The 26,928-nt window shown below is 39.7% G+C and overlaps 1 protein-coding gene across 1 annotated transcript; it reads left to right on the top strand.

The window, feature by feature from the left end:
- cct4 (chaperonin containing TCP1, subunit 4 (delta)) lies at positions 1 to 25,133 on the top strand. Its single transcript, XM_063056059.1, has 14 exons — positions 1 to 233; positions 1,837 to 1,889; positions 3,866 to 3,955; positions 4,206 to 4,314; positions 6,431 to 6,573; positions 8,022 to 8,143; positions 8,832 to 8,964; positions 18,312 to 18,451; positions 20,300 to 20,396; positions 20,532 to 20,642; positions 23,502 to 23,632; positions 24,197 to 24,431; positions 24,534 to 24,647; positions 24,919 to 25,133. Exons 1-14 carry the CDS (start codon positions 125 to 127, stop codon positions 24,931 to 24,933), a joined length of 1,602 nt encoding a protein of 533 aa, XP_062912129.1. The 5' UTR covers positions 1 to 124; the 3' UTR covers positions 24,934 to 25,133.
- Positions 25,134 to 26,928: the final 1,795 nt, after the last annotated feature.

Here is a 26,928-nt window from a genome sequence, read left to right as displayed (position 1 = left end):
GTCCTGACCATTTCTGGAAGCTTCTCCACCACAGTCTGCTGCCGGCGATCCACGCTCTCAATCTGCAGCCATTTTCCTTGTGCTCGGCGACTGAAGCTGAAGCTCAGCGAAATTCTTTTGCGAAATGCCTGAGAAAAATGCCGGCAAATCCGCCAATAATGTGTCGAAGGGCGTTTATCAGGACCGCGACAAACCTGCTCAGATCCGTTTCAGTAACATCTCGGCCGCCAAAGGTAGGGAGGATGAGGTGATGGGAGGGGAGGGCGGGGTGAAGGGTGGGGAGGGCGGGAGGATAAAGGAAGGAGGGGGAGGACGGGGATTGGGAGGACCGGGGGAGAATGGGAGGGGGATGGACGGGAGGACTGGGTGAGAGAATTGGCAGGGGAGGACCGGGGGAGAATGGATGGGGAGGGGACGGGGATCGGGGGAGCATGGACGGGGAGGGGAGGGGGATCGGGGGAGCATGGACGGGGAGGGGAGGGGGATCGGGGGAGCATGGACGGGGAGGGGAGGGGGATCGGGGGAGCATGGACGGGGAGGGGAGGGGGATCGGGGGAGCATGGACGGGGAGGGGAGGGGGATCGGGGGAGCATGGACGGGGAGGGGAGGGGGATCGGGGGAGCATGGACGGGGAGGGGAGGGGGATCGGGGGAGCATGGACGGGGAGGGGAGGGGGATCGGGGGAGCATGGACGGGGAGGGGAGGGGGATCGGGGGAGCATGGACGGGGAGGGGAGGGGGATCGGGGGAGCATGGGGGAGGGGAGAGGGGTCTGGGGGAGGGGAGAGGGGTCCGGGGGAGCATGGGGGAGGGGAGAGGGGACCGGGGAGAATGGGGGGAGGGGGAGGACCCGGGGAGAATTGGGGATAACCAGGGAGAATGGGGGAGGACAGGAGGACCGGGGAGAATGGGGGGGAGGACGGGAGGACCGGGGAGAATGGGGGGGGAGGACCAGGGGAGAATGGGGGGTGGATGGGAGGACCAGGGGGAGAATGGGGGGGCGGGGGAGAACGGGGAGGGGAGGATGGGTGAAAGGTGGGGAGTTGGGTGAGGGGAGTGGCAGTGAGAGGATGGGGGGTGTGGAGGGGCAAAAGGATGGGAGACGATGGAGAGTGGTGGTGGGGTGAATGGGAAGGGTACAAGGAGAATGAGGAAGGGTCAGTTGGAGGATGGAGGACTGAGGGGCAAATGGGGTTGTGGGTGGGTGTGAGGGGTAGATAGTGGGAGGGTGGGGAGTGAGGGAGGAAAACTGAGGAGGTGGTGATGATGGTAAGGTGAGGCTGAGATTCATGATGCAGTGGGGACAAGGAGATGGTGAGGTGTGAGCAGTAGAGAAAGGCAGCAGAGTCTTGGGATTTAAATGACATAGAGACAGGATGAGAATGGAAGGGTTCATCAGTGAAGATATTGGGATGGACAAGAGGTGAAGGAGGGGAGATGATTTTTAGGGTGTAAGCAGGGTGATGGAGGGAAGGATCAAGGAGTTGGTGGGAATAAGTGGTTGAGGGGTGATACAAGGAGTTACAAATTAATTGGAGGGTTATTGGGTAACAGTTGGGAGTATCAGAGATTGTGGAAGACTAAACCTTGGTCTTGGAGCTGGCATACTGCTCTTGGTGGTTTAAGAGGAAATATTTTGGGATTTCTTGTCTGGAACTACAGGTTGAGGATTTCTTATTAACTGCCAGTCTTCTGTAAATCATCCAGTTCATTGAGTGACAATTTGAACAATGGATTTGAAACACAGAATAGATTAGGTGGTATACTTTATGTCTAACGAAAGTAGGATTTTAATGAAGCAAGATTAAGTTATAAAATGTCTTTTTCTTTCTTCTAGCTGTTGCGGATGCTATAAGGACAAGTCTTGGTCCAAAGGGCATGGATAAAATGGTATGGAATTACTATATTTAGAATTAAACATAATCTTTCTTTAATTCTTTTCATTAAAAAGAGGTCAACAATTATACCAGTGCCCAAGAAGAGCAGGGTGAGCTACCTTAACGACTGTCATCCAGTGGCACCCGCACCTGCAGTGATGAACTGCTTTGAGATGTTGGTTATGGCTAGAATTAACTCCTGTCTCCCCAAAGTCCTGGCCCCACTGCATTTTGCCTACCACCACAATAGGTCTATGGTGGATGCGATCTTGGTTCTTCATGTGGCCTTGGATTCCCTGGACAATACAAATACCATAATCAGGATACTGTTTATTGACTACTGCTCAGCATTTAACACAATCATTCATGCACTTCTGATGAAAAAGATCTCGAACCTGGGCCTCTGTACCTCCCTCTGCAAATGGATCCTTGACTTCCTAACTGGAGGACCACAATAGGTGCAGATCAGAAGTAACATCTCCACCTCGCTGACAATGAACACTTGTACACCTCAGGAATGTGTTCTTAGCCCACTGCTCTACTTTCCCTCACACATCACTGTGTGCCTTGTCAGAATTGTTGGCATAATTTCAGATGTAACAAGAGTGATATATCAGCTAGTTGAATGGAGTCACAGCAACAACCTTACACTCAATGTCAGTGAGACCAAAGAACTGAATGTGGCCTTCGAAAAAGGTAAGATGAGGGAACACATACCAGTCCTCATAGAGGGAGCAGAGTGAGCAAACTTAAGTTCCTGGGTGTCAATATCTTTGAGGATCTAACCTGGATCCAACATATCGATGCAGCTACAAACAAGGTACGACAGTGGCTCTACTTCATGAGGAGATTTGATATGTCGCAAATTTTTATAGATGTTTAATGCATTCTACCTGATTGCATAACCTATAACCCGGGAAGTGATGACCCCCTCCTGTTAGGCTGTTTGTGGTAACTTATTTTTTATTCTTTCTACTACTTCTATTTGTAATGCTACTGTGACACTAATTCCCTTTGGGATCAATAAAGTATCTATCTGGTATGAGGGAAGGTGGGATGCTACTGCACAAATCGATATAAGCTGCAGTTATAAACTTAGTTAGCTCCATCATGAGCACTTACATCCGTGACATCCAGGACATCTTCGAGGAGCGATGCCTCAAAAAGGCAGTGTCCATCATTAAGAACCCCCATCGCCCAGGTCATGCCTTGTTCTCATTGCTGCCATCAGGAAGGAGGTACAGAAGCCTGAAGGCACACACTCAGCAATTCAGGAATAGCTTCTTCCTCTCTACCATCTGATTTCTGAATGGACATTGAACCCATGAACATAACCTCCATACTTTTTATTTTTGTACTGCTTATTTAACTACTTTATATGCGTACATATGTGTGTATATTAACATACACTGTATGTAGATATTGCATTCAGGTTTTTCCTATATTATGTGTTGTACTACTGCTGCAAAGTCAACAAATTTCATGGCATATGCCAGTGATATTTAACCTAATCCTGATAATCTGTTTCTGTTATCAATTTCTTTGTTACTGAAGAAGTTATTGAAATGGAATTATTCATTCATTGACAGCTGGAGAGATGTCATTAGATCCAAACAATTATTTGTTTCCATCTTGTCTTGTATTTTGAATAACTTAAGGATGGTTTGCTGATGTACTTAAGTATATTGATAACCAATGTCCTAAAGGTTTAACCACAAGCTTTGTGCAATCCTTAATCACTTGTTGCATTCACTGCCCGCCGAATTTGGTGCTTTGAGAACTGATTGGTATAGGATACAGCAATGGAGTTCTTTCAGATTGAAAACTGTGAATTATTTCTGGCTCAACTCAGCCAAGAAGTGGGAAACATTTCATTTTTAAGATTGTACATCCATTTGCCGCCTTTAGGGTTTGTTTTCTTGCACTATGCCTTTTCAGTTCACATTTTGATTAATTTCATCTCTCTTAATTGCTCTACCCATGCCATAGATTCAAGATGGAAAAGGTGATGTAACCATTACCAATGATGGAGCAACAATATTAAAGCAAATGCAGGTGTTGCATCCAGCAGCGAAAATGGTAAGGGTTGAAAGAAAATCTGTGCAAAACATTTTAGATCAAATAAGCATCTGGTTCTCTGGTGCAATGAAGATCAAGTTATCAGTTTTAAGCAGTCTTTATGTAACATGTTTTTGCGCTCTGATCTTAAATGAGAATAATTCATCAAACACTACAAATTAATTTTCCTAATGAATAACTGTTAATGCATGCACACACTACTTGAATGCTTGTAAATTAACAAGAGAATTTTTTTTAATATATAACTCAGCTGGTAGAATTGTCAAAAGCCCAGGATATTGAAGCTGGTGACGGGACCACTTCTGTTGTAGTAATCGCAGGAGCCTTGCTCGATTATTGTGCTAAACTACTTCAAAAAGGTATGTTGCATTTACTGTTTGGGCATGCCTTAAGTCATTAAATTTTGGGAATGCTGGAATGATTTTCTATATTAATGTATTTCTTATATTAATGTATTTCTTATTGTGGAAAGCTGGTTACTTGGATGCTTAAAGGTAATACATACCTGTTTTAACTGTCTTTTGGTTTAGATGAAACTTTACTTTCCAATTGATTTTAGCATCCTTTCTTTTAATTGCCTGTCCCAGAGTGGTCTGAATTCAGTGAAAGATACAGTGCCTATAAAACGTATTCAAATCCTCCCCCACCCCCAGAAGTTTTTGCATTCTGTTGTTTTACAACATTGAATCACAGTGGATTTAGTTTGGCTCTTCTGACACTGATCAACAGAAAAAGACTTCCATGTCAAAGTGAAAACAAATTTCAACAGATTGGTCTCAATTTATTACAATTATTAAACAGAGTAATTGCATAATTACTCACTGCCTTCAGTATTTAGTAGATGTACCTTTTGGTTTGTGAGCCAGGACCCCAAATTTGGGCCACCAGTACCATCTGGGGGGAGTAATTCTTATAGTGATTTTTGGCAAGGTATACACCCCTAGTGCGAGAAAATGTGATAGCATTGCAGCGGTGGTAGCTTTCTGTGTACATCAGAACTGATATCATACCCAACAAGATGATTGTGCAAGTCACTTCTTTGGTCACGAAACTTGAGTCTTTCATGCTATCTGGTGGAGTTATACTCCTGCAAGATCCTACAAGGAAGCACGTTCGTAGGAAACTGGAATCCGAGCTGGGCCTTTGACTGCAGCAGAGGGTTTTATGGGTGTCTCGAAGTACGTCATTACAATAAGATTTAATTATCTCTTGATCTGTCCCAATCCTGCACATGCTGATGGTAATTAGCAAAGTGTGACCCCTCGAAATAGAGCTGCCCTGCCCTTTTGCTCCGGTAGGTGTCGCTGCTGAGGCTGGCTGTGCGCTTGCGTTGGGCTGTCGTGTCCTGATTTCCATGATGGCCTATCGGGTCTCGGGTGAAAGCCAGCCTGTTGATTTTTGGTGAATGAGCAATTTTATACGAATATATAACCCTGAACTTTGCCTGCATTCTGTAGGTTTGCACATTTTAATTTGATTTAGCCAAAAGAAGTGCCGCTGTAATGCACCATTTGCGCTAATTGGAGGTCATAAACAGACAGACAGACAAAGCATGAGAGTTTTAGTAGTATATAGATAGTTGTCTGTTGTTTATTTTGGAAAAGTCAATAAAAACCCTAGGACACATATACTACAATCAATTGAAACATCATGACTACACATAGGTGATCTCCATTTAATTAAGTAAGTGACTTCTAAAACTAATTTGCTGCATCAGTGATGATTTGGTGTGTCATATTAAAGGGGTGAATACTTATGCAATCAATTATTTTGTGTTTTATATTTTTAACTAATTTAGATCACTTTGTAGAGATCTGTTTTCACATTGACACGAAAGAGTCTTTTTTCTGTTGATCAGTGTCCAAAAAAGCCAAATTAAATCCACTGTGATTTAATGTTATAAAACAAAATATGAAAACTTCCAAGGAGGGATGAATACTTTTTATCAGCATTGTATGGTTTGGTCCAAATTTTAAATTTATCGATGGCCACAAAGCTTTTTTGGTAACAGGTTGCCCACCCAACTCTAAGTTGTAAATCTGACCTTCTGTTACCTTGCTTCCTCTTAATGTTTTCTTAGATCACACACAGCCATCGATAGCCTTAAAAATCTCAGTTCCTCAAGATCATTTAACCTCCATATCCTTTTTGCTGTTTGTTTCTGCTGTGACATGATTATCAAACTTGTTGACTGCAGCACCTCCAGCAGATGGAATATATCTGGCTAAAAGGCACTTCGCTGCTTAGCAAACAGTTAATGGTGGCGATCCGCCACCATCCCTCCCTAGACCATACACTGTATCAGTCCTCTTTCCAAATTTTTGTGTGTTTTTCATTTCATCATAATCAAAAGACTTCCGTTTCTTCTTCAAGGTTGCCTCTTTTTTCCATGTTTGCTATATTTTCTTCTTTCGTTCTGAATTTTCTTGTTTGACTTTTGTTGTACAAACTAACAAATTAACTTTTTTATTTTAGGAATTCATCCTACAATCATATCTGAATCTTTCCAAAAGGCTGTGGAAAAGGGAGTTGAAATTTTGAATGGCATTGCACAGCCCGTAGAACTAAGTGACCGAGAATCCCTCCTGAACAGTGCAACTACTGCTTTGAACTCCAAAGTAAAGACACTTATCATTTGATAATATTTAGTACTTGGTCTAAGAAGTTAGTTCTGGTTATTATGTGCAATTTCACCATGTGAAATCTGTTAAGCAGCCTATTTTGTATATTCACTGTATAAATTTAGCAATTCTGTCATTGTCACTAATTTAGTTGAAGATTGTCAAGCCATCTCACTTGGAAAGAGAAACATGGGGTAATTGCTTTTCTGTGTGTGTAACGCTCAAGATGCCCGTGAACTAAAATGGCTGAATACTTGGATTAAGAATGTGGAAACCTTGGAGGCAGGAGTAGCATTGTTCATCTGCCAATTTTGGCTGAAGATGCTTAAGGTGTTTCAACTAGATGTGGGTTCGCATATGGCTCAGTGTGTCAAATTTTCTGTAATCCAGTTGTGCACTGATTACCTCACCCAATTTTATTTTAAGCTGACAGTTTTGGCCTGATCCATTGAATGCCTCATGGTATTGATTTTTAAGCACACTGTACTCCAGTTTCATTGTATTAGTACATCAATTTAGGTGTGGCTGGCATTGCCCATGGAGTAACAGTGATCAGCAAATGATGAATTGTCTTACTGTGCCATTTTGCTGCTTATGCTTTTGGTTACTTTATTTGCTATTATCCATCATATTGCACCATTGATTTGCTATGCCCAGGAAGAAGGAATTAAAATTTTTACCTTTAATGAGAACTGTTTGATAGATGAATGAAAGGTCTTAGGTTATGAAGTGCAATCAAGTACAATCACAAATGATGTACTCCTGAACCATCACTCCTAATAAAACATTGTCTTTCCGTAGGGTGTATTCTACTTCCAGCAAACTTTTTCCAGTTGATCTTCAATGTGGATAGTTATTGACTTATCTGCAGTTGGTGGTGATGGTTTTCCTTATGGCATGATCTCAAGTTGGATAATATGAAGGATTCTGAAATAAATGTCAAGTTCCTTCAGCTCCAACCTGACCCATTGCTGCCCTACCTTTGGGCTCGATTACTCCTAAGGTTAATGATGGGGAAACTGGGAATTGTGATAGATGACATTTTTTTTAAGTATCAGTTATTTGATCAGTCTAAGAAAAGCATATTTTAAACATTTGTGTTCCAGTGTCTGGATATTAGTTAAGATTTGAGGTTAATTAGATTGGTGATTCAAATTCTCATCATGATTTTTCACTGTATTTTGGTGTAACCGGAAGTTGGAAAAGAACCAAAAGTAAACCATGAGGATTTTTATTAAATCCACTGATTCGTTAAGATCTACAAAGTAGTGCAAGATAAATAGTGAAGGTAGAATCATGGTGTTCAAAGTAGAAGTGGATAATTCTTGAAAGGAAGTAATTTGTAGGACTGCAGGGCAGGTGGGGAAAAGTCAGATGACGTTTACTCGTAAACAGAGCAATCATGGACACACTCAATTAAAGTAAAAGCTCTCTTGGTTTTACAGGTGGTTTCTCAATATGCTAGCCTTCTTGCTCCAATGAGTGTTGGTGCGGTAATGAGCGTAATTGATCCTGCAACTGCAACTAGTGTGGATCTCAGAGATATCAAAATTGTCAGGAAACTGGGGTAAGAAGAAATATTAGTCAATTTGTTTATGGTTGATGTTTTGAATTTCAAATTCCTGAGATGATTTTGTATGAGTGGGGGAAAAAAAAGCTTCACGAAATCTTGATCACTAATATTTGGGGCACTTGACAGAGCAAAGGCCAAACTAATTTTCTAAGTCTTTAATTTGAGATGCGGTTTTCACAGCATTGAGAAGGTGTTAGTGAACTGCCACCTTAAACTGCTGCTTTTCTGCAGGGAAGCCAAGATCCTGTGGATAGGGAATTAGAACCAACAATGTTGTAAGCTGCATTCAGTACCAAGTGCTCTTACTTTATTATTTTATTCTTAAAATAAGGTGGTTATGGTACAACTGAGTGCCTTGTTCAGTCATTTCAGGAGATAGTAGTAGCAAATGGCCTTGCTGTGCTTCATGAGTTGCATTTAAGCCAGTTTAAGATAGTCAGTTTCTTCCCCAAAAGGCACCAATGAATTAAAGGGATTTGAAGAAATTGTTGAATGATGGCCATTATTTAGATTTTTTGATCCAAATTATTACTTTCAATTCCATTGCTTCTGTGGTGTGATTTGATTTGCTGAGGATCTTTATACTATAGTATACAAAATATATTACTGCTTCATTTAGAAGCCTTGGCTTTCCCTGTGAGATGAAATGCACGTTAATGGGTAATTAAAATTTGCTTTGCAGAGGAACAATTGATGACTGTGAATTGGTGAATGGACTGGTTCTGACTCAGAGAGTTGTCAATACGGGTATAAGTCGTGTAGAAAAGGCTAAAATTGGACTCATCCAGTTCTGCTTGTCTGCTCCAAAAACAGATGTAAGTCCTTTTATACTTGTAGATTGCTTGAAATAATAAACCATGAGCAGCCATTAATTCCTTCAATTGCTCAGAAAATTTCATCACACAGTAGGGGTTTTTTTTTGGAATTCTGAAAAATCTATTGGTAACTGTTGATCTAACCTTGTATGTAAACTTTAAAGTACAGAGAAAGAACTTGTAAGAAATTATAGCAGAGTGGATTTTAAATCCAGTACCATGTATGCAAAAAAAAAATTAATGCTGTTTCTGGTATTGGACTTGAAATTTGATGAGTTTGTGTGTCAGGTTTTCCATCCTCTTTATCTTGAACTACTTTAGAATAGCTTAAGGCTTTCATGTTGCCAAACTTAGGATGTTTTTTCATTTGTGTTAAAACATCTGAATATAATTGAGGGTAGAAGACTTCTGTGAGGCACTGCAACCTTGAGGATAGTATATCTGGTGAAAATTATGTGTTTTTTTAATCAAAGTTCATATATGAATGCAGTAATCACTCTATTCCATTCTAATCTCAATGGAAAGGGCAATACATGATTCAATTTTTCTTGAGTTTAATCTGAAACACATAGTCACATTTTTTCTTCTTTGGAATAAAAATGTGACTGTGTGCTTAAAAGGTCTGAGGGCTATGTATAATGGTTTTACTGATAAGTAATATTAATGATGTAGATTGTGTATTGTATTTCTGATATTAATAAGATCATAATAGCACTGAGGTAATGTCATACTTGGTTTTCATTAAGAATTACAAACAGAAACCAAACCTCAGACATTGCTTTTCTTTTTTTTTTAATTTTATTTTTATTTGGATAAGGAATTCACAATTATCATGCTTTTTTCACACATATAACCTTTTCCATTTTTGTATATGTATAAAACTACAATTATTTATACATTCTTAAGTACACATTGAGATGATATAAAAGGAAAATAAACATTTAAATAGATAATTATGTACTGTGGTAAATCTAACCTATTAGGCTAAGTAATGAAATTAGTTGTTAAGAAAAATGGTAATAATAGTTTCCATACAACCCTTCTGGACCATTTCCACTGGTCCAAAATGTTGCATACAAGCCTATATACCAACCATTGTAGGTGTTTATATCCCAATTTGTTCGTGCTTGTTCCTGCCCGCAGACATAATTATCCAATCCCTATGTACTTATTTACTTAATTTTTTCATTTTTTTTTAATCCCTTTCCCAAATCTTTCCCTTTACTTGTGTTAATTCTCTATTTTCCAAAAAAAAACCAAACAAACAAACATTTAGACTAGGGGTGCTTACGTTAGCAATGTTACTGTGTTGATGAGAAGAGCAATATAAATCATTAGGAGAGTCATCTAAAGTCTGCTCACATTGGGGTTATATATTCAATCCATTTATTCCAGATTTGATAAAATGTTTCTTTTTGAGTTCTCAGGGAGTAAGTCAACTTTTCCATTTTAAATATTTCCAAGATAATTTCGTACCAATCTTCTAATGTAGGTGGTATTGGATTTAGCCATTTTCTAGTGATTGATTTCTTACTTGCCGCTAAGAGGGCCTGCAGCAACTTTATATCTTCCTTCTGTTCAAGGAACAATACATGCCCCAAATAGAGCGTCTCAAAGTTCAGAGGTATCTGGGACCTAAGTACCTTAACTAATGTTCTATGAATACCTTCCCAAAATAGACTTAATTTAGGGCAATCCCAGAAAATATGAAAATGATATGCCTCCTTGGAGCCGCACCTTCTCCAACACATCACATTTGTATCTTTATATTTTTCCTGATATGGGGTCTTGAAGTATCTTATAATGTTTTTCCAACAATGTTCTCTGCAAGTCAAAGAATTAGTCGAGGACCATTGAAAGCTGCAGATTTTCCCCCAAACCTCCTCTGAAAGTACCAACCCCGCTTCTTTCTCCCACTTCTCTTTAATATACAGTGTATTTACATTTTTAGCATGGGAGAGTGCATTATATAGGCGAGAAACTGATTTACTAGGTATTGAACTGCAAGCCGAATTCAGAATCTTGAAAAATTCTAATTCTACTGTTGATAGGTCTGTATATCTACAACTCTGGTTAACATAGTTGCGTATTTGAAGGTACCTAAAAAAGTCATTATGTTCTAGGCCATGTTTGTCCTGCAGGATTTGGAAACTTTGTAATACTCTTTTATCTATAAATGAGAGGTAGGTTGTAAGACCTTTCTTTATCCATAGCTCAAATCTTTTATCTCCTCTGTTGGGAAGGAATTCGGTATCATATGCACACCATCTAAAGAGTTTTAACATGTTATTAATTCCACATGAATTAACTACCTTCTGCCATACTTTTAATGTAAGATTTATCCAAGCATTATTAAATTTTTCCAACTGGGCCATCAATCCTTTGTCAGCTATTGAGGCCTGAAGAGGAAAACTGTCAACTAATCCAAATTCTATTTCCTTCCATCTAGCCTTATATTCCCTATTACACCAATATAACAGAGGGGTTATCTGTGAGGCATAAAAATAATTTCTCAGGCAAGGAAGAACCATACCTCCTCCTTCCTTCCCTAACTGTAAGGTGTTATAACGAATTCTAGGTTTCCTTCCTTGCCAAATGAAGCGGGAAATCCATTTGTCCCATTCCCTGAATTGATTATCATCCATCTCCACTGGTAAAGTACGGAAAAGATATAATAACCGAGGAAGAATATTCATTTTTATAGTATTTATCCTTGAATTTAAACTTAAAAAGGGGATAAGATTCCATCTATGCATATCTGCTTTTATCTCTGAGATTAATGGCCCATAATTTACCTGTGACAGTGTTGAAAGATCCTTCGGCAGGGTTATTCCTAAATATTTTAATGATTTAGCTTCCCACTTAAGATCGTATGTATCCTGCAATTTCTTGGATGGTGTATAATTTAGGGACATAACCTGCGTTTTCTTTACATTTATTTTATAACCTGATATTTTCCCAAAGTCATCCAACAGTGTAAACAATCCTATAAATGATTTTTCTGGTTCACTCAGATAGACCAAAACATCATCTGCGAATAACGCCACTTTCTGTTCAATCCCTGCCACCTTGATACCTTTTACGATTTCGCTCTGTCTTATTAGTTGGGCAAGTGGTTCAATATATAGCGCAAAAAGGAGAGGAGAAATTGGGCATCCCTGTCTAGTGCCTCTCTCTAAAATGAAGGAGTCAGAGAGGTCCCCATTTATCTTAATTCGGGCTGTAGGGCTGTCATATAGAGTCTGAATTACTTTAATAAACCTTTCTTGAAAGCCGAATCTTCCTAACACTCTGTATAGGAATGTCCAAGTAACCGAATCAAAAGCTTTCTCAGCGTCCAATCCTACTACCATTGTCTCTGTCTCGTTCTTATTAACCTGTTCTAATATGTGCAGAGTTCTCCTTATGTTGTCCTGTGTTTGTCTTTGTTGAATAAATCCAGTCTGGTCTAAATGGATTAGGCCAGGTAAAAGCTTTTCCAATCTGCGCGCTAATATAGATGTAAATAGTTTGTAATCTAAATTAAGAACACTAATTGGCCGATAATTGCCACATTCTAGTTTATCTTTACCCTCTTTAGGAATAACTGAAATAATCGCTTCTCTCCAGGAAGGTGGAGTTTCTCCTCTCTGCAAGATCCAATTAAAGGTGTTAAGTAGTAATGGGGCTAACTGTGTCTTCAGGGACTTGTACCACTCTGAGGTAAACCCATCAGAACCCGGGGACTTTCCAGCCTTTAACCTAGAGATGGCCACGTTCAGTTCTTTGACAGTTACTGGTTCTAATAAACTTTCATTTTGTAAATCTGTAAGTTTAGGTAGATCTAAAAAATTCAATACACTGTCTATATAGGGCTCACTGGGGGCCCGGGGTTGGGAGTACAGCTCTCGATAATATGTTTCAAAACTCTCTTGAATTTTCCCTATTGTACTCTCCACAAGCTTTGTCTTTGGATTCTTTATTTTATGAATTGTATTGTCTGCTTGTTGTTTTCGTAATTTATATGCTAATAATCTAGCTGATTTACCTCCTACTTCATAATTCTTCTGTCTCAGGTAAAGAAAATTTCTTTGAGTTTCCAACGTATAAATATCATCAATTTCACTTTGCAATTTCCTAATTTCCTGTTTTCGATTTGAATTACTTTTGTTGCTATCTACAACTTGAAGTTGTTTTAATTTTCCTTGTAGGTCTGCTAATTTTTGTGCATTGATTTTTTTCATGTGAGTAGTAATGGAAATAATTTTCCCTCTCAGTACAGCTTTCAATGTATCCCATAAAACCACTGGTGATGTTTCTCCCGTGTCATTAAGGTCTAGATATTCTTTGATTTCTCCCCTTAATCTCTCCATTACTTTCGGGTTATTGAGTATATGTGAGTTTAGCCTCCATAGTGTTTTCCTCATTTTCCTTTCCAGGATTAGAGACATAGAGACTGGGCTATGATCCGACAGATCAATTGTTGCAATATTACAGTTTTTTATCCTGAGTCTATCTGTATTAAAGATAAAGAAATAGTCTATCCTTGAATAGGCTGAATGAGGGAAAGAGTAATATGTATAATCTTTACTAGTAGGGTGTAATTCCCTCCAGACATCTATAATTCCCAACTCCTCCATCAATGAATTCACTTTCCAAGTCAGAGGTTTATTCTGAGTAACTATTCTTGAAGAATCTAATATAGGATTTAATCTAATATTAAAATCCCCTCCACAAATTACTACCCCTCGAGAACTGACCATTAGGTCAAAAATGTGTCTATAAAATGACCATTCACTACCTGGAGGAGCCTAAACATTCAGCAATGTTATTTCTGTACCTTCTATTCTTCCTGTGATTTTTATAAACCGTCCTTCTTTGTCTCTAGTCTCTGAAATATGTTCATAATTAAGAGTACTTGATATTAAAGTAGCTACCCCTCTTTTGTGACTCAATTTATATGATGAATAAAATACATGCTTAAAGCCCATTCATTTTAATTTTCCATGTTCAGATTGGCTCATATGTGTTTCCTGGAGGAAAGCTATTTGTGCCCTCTCTTTTTTCAATTTAGACATAATCTTATTTCTTTTAATTGGATTCAAAACCCCATTAACATTATAGGAAATTATTTTTACCAATTCAGTTTGCATTTTTCTCTAGTAGAAAAAAAGCACTCTCCTTTTCTAACCAAACAGTAAGCAATCCCTTCTCAACAGTAAACCAAGACATATAACCACACCCTAGACATTTCTGAACGTATAACATTTGAAAATTTTTCCCGACTTCCCACAGTGAGGCCTGAGCACCGACCCGCCTCAGTTCAGAGGGATAACCTCTATCTTCACCCTGTGTTAGAGGGCCCTCAGCAGTTTGAATAATCATAGAGAATTTTCTCCTATTTATGCCTCGACCATATTGCTATCATTCAAGTTATTCCGCCTAGTTTATTTTCAGTTACCAGTTTTCATTTTACTTTTAAGTCCGATTTACTCTTTTCAGTCATTTCTCTTAATTAATCTGTATTCTCTGTACATTCGCGTCTGAATATTTGCAGCTTTTCCTTGTAGTTTGACACTCTGGTTCGAGTGGAGCGTCCTCGCCCCACTAACTGCCACGACTTCTGCCGAATCCTCTCCAGTAGCGACTCCGGTTGGGTGATAACTTTAATAGGTAGTCCCCGGTCCGCCAGGTCCAACGTTGCCTCCTCCACTGTAGCGTAAGTTTTTGTCCCTTCGTCGTAAAAGACTCTCAGCCGAGCTGGATACAGGGTCTGGAATCTGATGTTGTTTTCCTGCAGGACTCTCCGTGTTTCCGTATATTCCTTCAGTCTGGCAAGAATCCCCGGTGCGTAATCATGGTCTAAACTGATTTTGCAGTTGTTCCACATGAAACCTTTCTTTTGCCATGCTCTTTTAAGCACCTCTTCCTTCGTTCTGTAACTGAGAAATCTGATCAGAATCGATCTGGGCTGGGCGCCTGCCGGAGGCTGTGGTGCCAATGCGCGGTGAGCCCTTTCTATCTGTAGGTCTTTTGCGGCCGGTATATCAAGGTTCTCTCTAAGCAGCTTCTCCACGAAGGGAATCATCAATCCAGGTTTACCTTCGGTTCCTTCGGGAACTCCGTAGATCCTCACATTTTCCCTTCTCGAGTGGCCTTCTTGATCTATTAGTTTCCACTGGAGCTGGTCTTGTAGCTTCAGCATTTCTGCTATCACTTCCTCGGCGTTTTGTAGCTTCTCTTCAATTCCAACAATCCTCGCTGCGGCTTCATCTATCCACGAGTTAGTTTTTACTATTTCTCCTTTAATATCTTCCAGCTGTTTGCTGTTATCTTGTCGGAACTCGCGAATCTCTCTGAGAATCAAAGACAGAGTCACCGATTCCCCCTCATTATCTCCGTCCTGGCTTGCCGTGGGGGAGCTAGGCCCGTTGCCTTGCTGCATCTCTTCATGTTTATCAGCCTTCGAAGCGGACTTTTTATTCTTGTTCTTAGACATCATCCTTGCCCCTTTTATTAATATAGTTATGCAATATTAAGTATTTGTCTAAATTCGATTTTGGGGCAGTTTACCTTCTTTTTTGTCGAGAGACCTTTTCCTTACGCCACCATTCCCTTGATGACCCGGAAGTCCCCCAGACATTGCTTTTCAAATTGGTAATTTACTGGACATTTCTTCTTGCGGTAACATGATAGCATAGCAGTTAATGTAACACTTAGAGCACCAGTGCCCAGGTTCAGTCCCCTCTGGTGTCTGTAAGAAGTTTGTATGTTCTCCCTGTGGCCACGTGGGTTTCCTGAGGTGATCTGGTTCTCCCCAACCCCTACTCCCACATTCTAAGACGTGTGGGTTAGTAGGTTAAGTGGGTCAAATGGATGTAATTGCGTGGCATGGGTTTATTGAGCTGGAAGGGCCTGTTACCTTGCTGTATCTCTAAATTAAACAAATGTTAGCATACCCATTTCAGTGCAGCAAGCTACTTATTGAATGAGTAAGCCATTCAAAACCATGGCCAACTTTATCCTCAAAGTACCCAGGTCATACGAAATCAAATGTGTTAACAATGTTTGGCTATTTTCTTTATAAAATTGGGAGAAGCAGTAAAAGAGTTGTTAAAGATGTATGAAGGTAACACAAATGCGTTACATGTCTCTTTTCACAAAAAAAATGTTGGCAGTTAAGGCAAACTGTGTACTACATGCCTGAATGGACTTCAGTTTGAATTTACTTATCCATAAGTTTGGTCTGCTTTCTAGTTAAGGTTCTGTGCATCATTTCACATGTCGACCTTGTAAAATGCAAAGTGCTGCTCTAGTATAAGCATAATATAACAATTTTTACAAGAGTTTTTGTTATTTTACTTGAATTAAGTAGCAAGTAGCATTCAATACTTTTGCCATAAATAGTTGGAAGTCTCTTGCTTTAGTACAACTTGGCTTTTGAAGATTCCCATGCAGTGTGTTGTTAGCTACAACTGACGTTGATCTTTGAAAATAGCTGTTTTCAGCTGTGAAAGACTGTGCCGACTGGGTGTTGTACCAGTGTGCAAAAGACAACAAATTGTGCAAATACAAAAAGAAAGAAAGAAAATAAAATAAGCAAGCAAGCAATAAATATTGAAAGCATGAGAAGAAGAGTCCTGGAAAATGAGTCCATACGTTGTGGGAATATGGGGCAGTGATGGTCCCTTTGGCTCATGAGCCATATGTTTGAGAGGTAATAATTGTTCCTGAACCTGGTTGTGAGTCCCAAGGCACCACCTCCCTGATGGCAGCAGTGAGAAGAGAGCATGACCTGGGGGTGGGGGTCCTGATGATGGATGCTGCTTTTTCGCGACAATGCTCTGTCGTAGAATGTGCTCAATGGTGAGGAGGGCTTTACTTGTGATGGACTGGGCCATATCCACTACTTTTTGTAAGGTTTTCCTTTCAAGGGTATTGGTGTTTCCATACCAAGCTGTGATGCAACCAGTCAGTATACTCTCCACCACACAACTATAGAAGTTTGTCAAAGTTTTAGATGTCATGCTGAATCTTAGCGAACTCCTAAAGAAGTAGAGGTGCTGCTGTGCTTTCTTTGTGCTGAGCCCAGGATGGGTCCTCTGAAATGATAACGCTAAGGAATTTTAAGTTGCTGACCCTCTCAAACTTTGATCTCCCAATGAGGACATCCTCATGAACCTCTTGTTTCCTCCTGGTCAATAATCAGCTCCTTGGTCTTGCTGATACTGAGTAAGAGGTTGTTGTTTTGGCACCACCGAGCCAGATTTTCAATCTCCCTCCTATATGCTGATTCGTCACCACTTTTGATTCAGCTTATGGCAGTCGGATAGTCAGCAAGCTTGAAAATGGCTTTGGTGCTGTGCTTAGCCACTCATTCATGGGGGTAAAACAAGTAGAGCTAGGGGCTGAGCACACATCCTTGTGGTGCATCTATGTACAGGCAGATGGAAATACAATGTTGTGGTCACAATGGATCGATTAGTTATGATCTCTATAAATGAAGGAAATGACCTAAGTGCCTATACCTTGTCCAAATCAATGTGTTCAGATGTACGGGGCATAAATGTTTCAGATTTCCCATTAGATGTATTGTATATCCAGAAATTTCATAGATCCATATCTTACTCTCTGCTTTTAGGCAGCAGTTGGTGATTTTGTCTTGTACTCATTATCCTCCGACACAATGAGTTGCATGCTGGTGCGTGACCGCAGGAAACATCAGAGTTGTGGACACAGCTCAGCACTTCATGGAAACCAGCCCGCCCTCCATGGACTCAATGACCCGAACCACCCCAGACATTCTCTCTTATCCCTTTTCCCATCAAAGAGAAGATATAAAAGCCTGAAAGCATCTATGCCCTAGCTCAAGGGAAACTTCTGTCGCGCTGTTAAAAGATTATTGAGTCATTCCATAGTACAATAAGATGAATTATTGACTTCACAGTCTAACTTATGACCTTGTAGCTGTTTGTCCATTTGCATTACACTTTCTCTGTAACTATAACACTTTTATTCAGCATTCTGTCACTGTTTTACCTTGTATTTCCTCAGTACACTGTTACTATATGATGTGAGTTGTTTGAACACCACGCAAGACAAATCTTTCACGATATCCAGTATGTATGTTTAATTAATGGCCAGCTAATGCACTTGTCAAAGGTCATTAGATATTTTCTTTCTATTATATTGCCCTATCTTTGTTTGGCCATATCAAAAAAGATCAGGGATTGACGTTCAAGCTATGGCACTTCTGATTGGGGTGGTATTGCAAAATGCATCAATCCATAATTATCAGTGTCCTCTTTGTTATTGTTTACAAAATTTTCTTGTCACAGCATTTCTGAATTCTTCATTTTATTCTGTAGATGGAAAATCAGATCGTAGTGTCTGACTATACTCAGATGGACCGAGTTTTACGTGAAGAAAGAACCTACATTTTGAACTTAGTGAAGCAGATTAAAAAAGCTGGATGCAATGTCCTGCTGATACAAAAATCAATTTTGAGGTAATGTTTTTAACCTATAGATACCTAGTTATAGAAGAGATACTTGGAGGATTTGCTGGTGGAACAAAATACTTAGGTTTTGGACTTACTTATGTTATTATCTACTGTAGTAGATAAATTTCTGGTAACACTGAAGTTTGTTTATAATGTACTAAGTCATTTGAAATTGTTGAGGGTATGTTAAAACACAAGCTCCCTGTTTTATGAGTGGATATTTCTCATTAGTGATTTCATCATGATGTAAAAATATGTTCAGCTTAATTTGAGTAAACCTGTTTAGTCAACTTGTAGAAATTTTACTTTGGATTAATAGTAAAATATTTTCATAGACACCTGTTTGGAGGTAATTATTGCAAATTAGGAAGTCACTTTAACAAGCTAAAAATTAATTAAAACCCTGGATGGGACAGTTATACAATACAGAAACAGCCTAACTTGTTCTTGCTGACCAAGATGCGTTTCTGAGTTTGCCTAATTTGCGTGTTTGGCTATCCCTACCTTTTCTTTCCGTTTGTCGAAATGCTTTTTATATATTGTAATTTTATCTGCTGCCACAGCTTCCTCTATCTACTTGTTCCATATATCCACCACCCTCTAAGTGGGGGAAAGAAATTCCCTTGGAGTTTCTCCGAATCTTTGCCCTCTTGACTTAATTCTCCCATTTTTGACTCCACTGCCCCAGGAAAAAGACCGTGATCATCCACCTTATCTATCATCTTCCTTGCCTCAAGATTTTCTATACCTCTCAGCTTCTTAAACTCCAAGAAAAGTAGTCCCAGTCTGCCCAACCTTTCCTTTTCACTGAAGCTCCCCAGTCCTGGTAACATCCTCGTAATTTTTTTCTGTACTCTTTCCAGACTAATAACTTGCTTTGCATGACCAATACACCAAGAGTGGTCTCAGTGACTTGTACTGATGCATTTACATCCCAGCTGTTGTATTCAGTGCATTGGCTAATAAAGGTGAGCATTGCAAATGCAACCTTCATTGTCGTATCAACCTGTGTCTCTGCTTTCAGGGAACTATGTTACTTTGCCCCAAGGTTTCTCTGTTGTACAAAACTATCCAGGGCACTAATGTTTACTGCTGCCCTGGTTTAACATGAAAAAGCGCAATACCTTTCACTTTGAGTCATAGCGTTACACAGCGTGGAAACAGGCTGTTCAGCCCGATTGGACCATATTGACCAACATGCATTTCCAAACTGGTTCCATTAACTTAGAAACCTTTCCAATCCTTCAACCTGTCCAATCATCTTTTAATACCTGTTATACCTAACTCAGCCACTTCTGCTGACAGTTGATTCCACATAGATACTACCCTTTTTTTGTATTAAAAGTTTCCTTATTCTTACTACATATTTCTCCTCTCATCTTTAACCTATGCCCTCCAGTTCTTAATTCCCCAACTCTGAAAGAAAAAGAATAAGTGTATTCACTCTATCTTTGCTGCACACAACTTTTTTCGCTTCCATAAAGATCGCCTCTAAGTCTCCTGAGCTCTAAGGCAGGGATTCCTATCCCTGGGCCCCAGGGTTAATCGTAAGGCTCCATGCCATAAAAAAGATTGGGAACCCCTGTTCGAAGGCGTAAAGTCCAAGCCTGTCCAACCTCTCCCTCGAATTCAGTCCCTCAGGGACTGGCAGCATCTTGTAAATCTTTTCTGCACTCTTTCCAGTTTAATAATATCTTTCCTATAGCAGGGCAACCAAGACTGAACACAACACTCCAGACATCATTTGCTAAAGGAGGAAATATTTTTATCAAGTAACCTGTGCTTCTGAATCTTTTGTTCCTTTTGGACCAGTTTATGGTTGATGGGATTAATATTAATGCTTTTTTGAAACAGGGATGCATTAAGCGACCTGGCCCTCCATTTCCTCAACAAGATGAGGATTATGGTGATTAAGGATATTGAGCGAGAAGACATTGAGTTCATCTGTAAGGTATAAGAGAATAATTAAATCTTTCTGAAAGTACAGCTGCTTAGATTTAATTTCCATATTAATATCTTGTCAGTTTTAAATTTGTTTATTTGTTTCTTTTGATTTGAAAAAAAAATTAAGTATATTTCTTTGCAGACTTTAGGCATAAAGCCAGTTGCTCATTTTGAGCAGTTCACACCAGACATGTTGGGCTCTGCAGAGTTGGCAGAAGAAGTCACTTTGAATGGATCTGGCAAATTAGTCAAGGTAATAATGAACAAAGATAACAGCAGATCTATCTAATTTTCAAATAAGCTGTGCTAAAGCTTTAACATCAAATGTAATTATATTTGTTGTAATAGTCTGCGGAACAGGAGATTGTAAAGTGAGTTGGAGATGATTCAGTTTGGACTTCATGTGCCATTTCTAAAAAGCAATCTTCCACTCCTGTCTGCGGAGTGGAAGATTGCTTGGGCTAATAGTAACTGGCGTTGAGTAACAAGACTTGAGGTGTTGAATTTGAATGCACGCAGTATACAGAATAAGGTAGATGAGCTTGTGGTGCAATTAGAGATTGGTAGGTATGACGTGGACATCACTGAGATGTGGCTGAAAGAAGATCATAGTGGGGAGTTTATCATCGAAGAATACACCTTGTGTCGAAAGGACAGGCAAGTGGGCAGAGGGGGTGGGGTGGCTCTGTTGGTAAAAAAGATAATTGAAATCCTTATAAAGAAGTGACATAGGGTTGGAAAATATAGAATCCTTGTAGATTTAAAAAACTGCAAGGGTAAAAAGACCCTGATTGGGAATTAGATGCAGTCCCCAAACAATAGCCAGGATGAGGGATATCAATTTCAACGGGAAAAAGAAAAGGCATGTAATAAGTGTATGTTAGGATAGTCATGGGGTATTTCAATGTGCAGGTACATTGGTAAAATCAGATTGGTGCTGGATCCCAAGACAGGGAATTTGCAGAATGCCTAAGCAATGGTTTTATTAGAGCAGTTTGTGATTCAGCCCACTAGGGGAAAGGCAATTCTTGATTGGGTGTTGTGTAACAAACCAGATTTGATTAGGGAGTTTAATGTGAAGGAACCCCTGGGAGACAGATCATGATATAGAATTCAACCTCCATTTTGAGAGGAAGAAGATAAAGTCAGGTGTATCAGTATTATAGTGGAATAAAGGTACTTATAGAGGCATAGAGAGGAACTGGCCAAAGTTGATTGGAGGGGAACACTAGCAGGGGTGATGGCAGAACAGCAATGGCTTAAGTTATTTGGAAAGCATAGGATTGATGCATCCCAAAGATGAAAAGGATGAGGCAACCGTGGCTGACAAGGGAAGTCAAAGACAGCATAAAAGCAAACAAGCTTAAGTGTTTTGCATCAGTGTTCACTGTGGAAGACACTGGCAGTATTCCAGAAATTCGAGAGGTCCAGGGGGCAGAAGTGAGTGTATTTGTTAATATTAAGGAGAAGGTGCTTGAGAAGCTGAAAGGTCTGAAGATGAATAGGTCACTTGGACCATCTGGACTACACCTCAGGATTCTGAAGCAGGTAGCTGAAGAGATTGTGGAGGCATGAATCATTAGGTTCTGGAATGGTTCCTTGGGACTGCAAAATTGCAAATGTTCTCCACGGTTTAAGAAGAGAGGGAGACAGAAGAAAAGAAATTATAGGCCAGTTAGCCTGACTTCAGTGATTGGGAAGATGTTGGAGTCCATTTTTCAGGATATTCGGAAGCTCATGACAAAGTAGACCAAAGTCAGCATGATGGTTTCTTAAGGGGAAATCTTGCCTGACAAATCTGTTTGAATTCTTTGAGGAAATACCAGGCTGTGTTATAACGGTGTATGCTGTTTACTTGGGTTTTCAGAAAGTCTTTGATGAGGTGTTGCACATGCAGCTGCTTAACAAGAGAAGGGTCCAGGGTATTACAAGAAAAATACTAGCATGGATAGAAGATTGGCTGATTGCCTCCAAGAATCAGAATAAAAAGGACTTTTTGTGTTTGGCATATGCGACCACTGACGCCAGGCAATCTCTGAAGAATATCGACAATGGCTGGGGTCACCTATCTTGTAAAGACATTGCCCAACAGGCATTATTGGCAAACCACTTCTGTAGAATTTGCCAAGAATAATCATAGTCATGAAACCATGATTGCCTATGTCATACGACACAGCATGTAATGATAATTCTGATTTCGATGACAGAATTGATGGCTTTGTAGCCATGTTTGCAGATAATACGAAGTAGGTGGTGAGGAAGCAGAGAGTCGGTACAACAAGGGTTCCCAATGTGGGTTCACGGAACCCACGGTTAATGGTAGGGGTAAATGGCATAAAAAAAAGGATGGAATCCCTGCTGTAGAATGACTTGCACAGATTGGGAGAATGAGCAAGGTAGTGGCAGAAGGAATATAGCTATAGATTATTTTCTAAATGGAGAAAATTCGAAAATCAGAGGTGGAAAGGGTTGAGTCAGTGGTGAGGACGGCAAATGCAATGTTAGCAAGAGGACTAGAATATAAAAGCAAGCATGTGATGTGAGGCTTCATAAGGCAATGCTCAGCTTGCACTTGGAGCAGTTTTGGGCCCAGATAAGAACAGATACGCTGGCATTGTGGAGGTTCACAAGAATTATTCTGGGAATAAAAGGGTTAACGTGTGAGGTGTGTTTGATGGTTCTGGGCATGTACTCATTGGAGTTTTGAAAAACGGCGAGGGGGGAACCTCATTGAAATCTGTCAAATATTTTAATACCTAGATAGAGTGGATGTGGGTGAGTCTAGGACCAGAGGACACGGCCTCAGAACAGAGGGACATCCATTTAAAACAAATATGAAGGACCTTATTCAGCCGGGGATGGTGAATCTGAGGAATTCATTGCCAAAGACGTCTGTAGAGGCCAAGTCATTGAGTACATTTAAAGTGGAGCTTGATAGGTTCTTGGTTAGTCAGGGTGTCAAAGGTTACGTGGAGAAGCCAGGAGAATGGTGTTGAGAGAGATAGTACATCAGCCATAGTGTAATGGTGGAGTTGACTCGATGTGCCGAGTGGTCGAATTCTGCTCATATGTTTCATGGTCTAATCCTTAAATTGAATACTTTGTCTTTTAGATTACTGGTTGTGCCAATCCAGGAAAAACAGTATCCATTGTGGTTCGAGGGTCCAATAAATTGGTTATGGAAGAGGCTGAGCGTTCCATTCATGATGCTTTATGTGTTATTCGCTGCTTGGTAAAGAAAAGGTAATTTTCCCTCCACCTTTTATTATGATGAGCATTAACTGGGAGTTGTTCAACAAAAGGAGGACTTCCATTGAATATTCATAATTGAGCTACTTAAAATTCAGGGTCAGATTTCAGAAAAGAGCTGCTTTCTGGATGCCACTGTTCACAATGCTGGTTCAGAAATTGATATTACTTCAAAAGTTGATCTCTGGTTACTTTTTCCTCTCGTCTGGTAGCACCTTTCAAAGTGAACTGATGATAAACAATTATAGAATGTATTTGCTTTGATGTTTTTAAATGTCCTTGGTTGTGGAAGTTCTGAAATGAATTTCTCAGAATTCTCAGTTGATGCTAGGTGATGTTGAAAGACACTGGCTTGAGAGAAAAAAGTTGGCCTGCCCAGTGAAACTATTTGCTTAATAAACTTAAAATTCTGTCTGATATAATGTAAAGGAAGAAACTGTAGTTCTGTAGGCAGAATCAAACATCTTACTGGTCTGGGTAAATTCATTGTTTGGATAAACAGAGTATAAAAGGGAAATGATTACAAAGTTCAGAAAATGTAACTTTTCTTCTAAACAGGGCTTTAATTGCTGGAGGTGGAGCTCCTGAGATTGAGTTAGCACTGCGTTTGACCGAGTACTCTCGAACGCTTAGTGGTATGGAGGCATATTGTGTACGGGCATATGCCGATGCCCTGGAAATTATCCCTTCGACTTTGGCTGAAAATGCAGGTCTTAATCCTATTTCTACTGTGACGGAGCTGAGAAATAGACATGCACAAGGGGAAAAGACTGCAGGAATTAATGTGCGAAAGGTGAAATTTTCATTACTTCATCAGTCTTTGTAATGTAATGAAGAAAAATGTTTTGCATTAATATATCAGAATTGCTTCTCATTCAGCAATTTGTTTCTTCAGGGTGGTATTTCTAACATTCTGGAGGAGCTGGTTGTTCAGCCTCTGCTGGTCTCCCTCAGTGCCCTGACCTTGGCAACAGAAACTGTTCGCAGTATCCTAAAGATTGATGATGTGGTAATTTTCATTTGTAAATTTAATTGGAGAAATGGGGGAGGATTTTTTAAATATTTTACAATGTTCCAAAGAGTTAATTTTTGTAAACACAATGTGAGCAGAACAATTATTTCTGTTGGACTTTCTGTTGATGTTACATGATTATCCTCATCTTACTGCTCTAAACTTGGATTTCCATTGAGTTTGAAGACCAAAAAAACACAAAACAAGAAAAACTCAATGTACTTAACAAATGCAGTTAACTAAATAGGGCTACTTTTTTTTCTTACAGGTGAATGCACGATAAATCCAATGTGTTCAACTTGTGAAAGATTTCGAATTCCCTGTGGTTTCAACAGCTTTGTCAATGAACCTTGAGACAAGCCATCTGTTCTCATTGACTTGTTTGTGTAGATTTGCCACATCTGTTTTTCTCCAATTAAAGACTGCTATAACTTAATAAAATGTTGGGAGTTTCAAATTTATTTTTGTTTGGGTTCATAGATTTTGTTCTTGTTTCATAGTTTTGAAGTATAGTTAAGCATGACACAGTTCCATTTTTTAACAACTGACTGGATATTGAAAATGTAATCAGAGGCTTTGTTGCAAATTGGTAGGTTGATAGTCTTTTAAATGTTAATGTTTGACATGAAATGTGCACATGTTAACTTTTCATTTACAGCCAAATTAAGTAAAATGATGACTACTAGGCAACCTGGTACTCCTCAGATTTAACTTTAGTGCAGCGCTCTTGACATAGCAGCATGTTGCTTAAAGCATTTCACATATGGTGGTGGAATTCCACGCATTTCCTTTAAATCAGGTATCTTTCAATGTCAACTCAAGGTGGATATATTTTTAGCTAGTGTTTAGTACTGTGGATGTATTATTCAGTAATGGTAATTTTGTTCACCAGCCATTTTTCAAAAACAAGCTTCTGACAGTCTCCACCGCTGAAGAAAAGCTCATGGACCTCTGGTTTCCTTCTTAAGTCTTAAATCGGCTCCTTGGTCTTGCTGACATTGAGTAAGAGGTTGTTAGGACACCACTTAGCCAGATTTTCAGTCTCCCTCCTATATGCTGATTCATGAGCCACGTTTGATTCACCCTACAACAGTGGTGGTATCAGCAAACTTAAATATGGCGTTGGACCTGTGCTTAGCCCCACAGTCAGAAATGACAGGATTTGAATTGCTTTGGTTTGAATAATGGAAGTGAAATTGGGAGGGGGATGGTGATGGGGGAGTTAAATTTGAAGTGACAGATGCTTATATAAGGATTTTTTTAAGAGTCTTAGTAAGGCACCTGAAATCTGAAGGTTGAAGGGAATGGAAGTTAATGTCAATATGGTTGACAGTCCCTATCTGCACTGGAAGTCCCAACAAATACAATGATACTGGAGGTCAATGGAGAACAGAGTGGGATCAGAAATGGCAGATAAATTGGCTTATGTGGTAAATCAAACAAAACTGGCTGAGAGAATTGTAAAGTTACAGCTGGGTGTTATTTGCTGAACAATGGGTTGTGCATATGGTGTCTCGCTTTGCTTGTGATAATACTGAGGGCCTATTATTGTCCTTTCTGATTCTTGGGCTTGGTACTTAAAAAAAAATATATATATATATATATATAAATAATTAAAATGTTTGCAGGAGAGTTCAAAATGACAGGTTCCTTGCTTGTTTCAAGAAAAATTTCCCATGTCTTTGAAATTTTTTATTAGGCCTGTTTCTTATTGGGAATGGTAACAGGGTGATGCAGCTAATGTAGCTGCTTCCTCGCCTGTGGTGGCTTGTGCTCAATCTTGACACCTGGTGTTGTCTGTGTGGAGTTTGCATGTTCTCCAAATTCTTTGGTACACTGGTTCTTTCCCATTCCTTTGTTGTTTGTCTAATTAATGTAAATTCCCAGTGTTTAGGTGGTAATTGAATTAATATAAATTGGTGCTGGATTAGTGCAGGGTTGATGGACTGAAGAGCCTGGTTCCATGCTGTATGATGAAAGAATTTGAATGATTTGTTCCCCAGTATTCCTCGTTCATTTAAATTGTGTGAGAAGCACAACAGAATACAGACATGAAAGTGCAAGTTATCTAAACAGTAAAACTTGAGACCTAAAGTATTAGCACAGCAACCATTGCTTGTTCTCATCTTTCTTGGGCAGTCCCTGGGGTATTAAATTCCAATTCCCTGAGTCACCTGGTAACTGAAAAGGCCAATGTGAAATTGGCATATTGTCAGATGTGGTACTTCACAGATGGGTAAGTTGTATTGGAGGCGTATTTCTGTTTTAACTAAGCTTC

This window comes from Mobula hypostoma, chromosome 8, assembly GCF_963921235.1.
Source record: "Mobula hypostoma chromosome 8, sMobHyp1.1, whole genome shotgun sequence".
Taxonomy (NCBI): domain Eukaryota; kingdom Metazoa; phylum Chordata; class Chondrichthyes; order Myliobatiformes; family Myliobatidae; genus Mobula; species Mobula hypostoma.
Note: the sequence above shows the minus strand (reverse complement) of the source record. Positions and strands in the feature narration are given on the sequence as shown.

Bases quoted from the DNA above. Each gene is read 5' to 3' on its own strand.
- cct4 (XM_063056059.1), top strand. From the start codon at position 125: ATGCCTGAGAAAAATGCCGGCAAATCCGCCAATAATGTGTCGAAGGGC. The intron at 1,890-3,865 runs GTATGGAATTAC...CCCATGCCATAG, and splicing joins CAAAGGGCATGGATAAAATG to ATTCAAGATGGAAAAGGTGA. The intron at 8,965-18,311 runs GTAAGTCCTTTT...TTTATTCTGTAG, and splicing joins TGTCTGCTCCAAAAACAGAT to ATGGAAAATCAGATCGTAGT.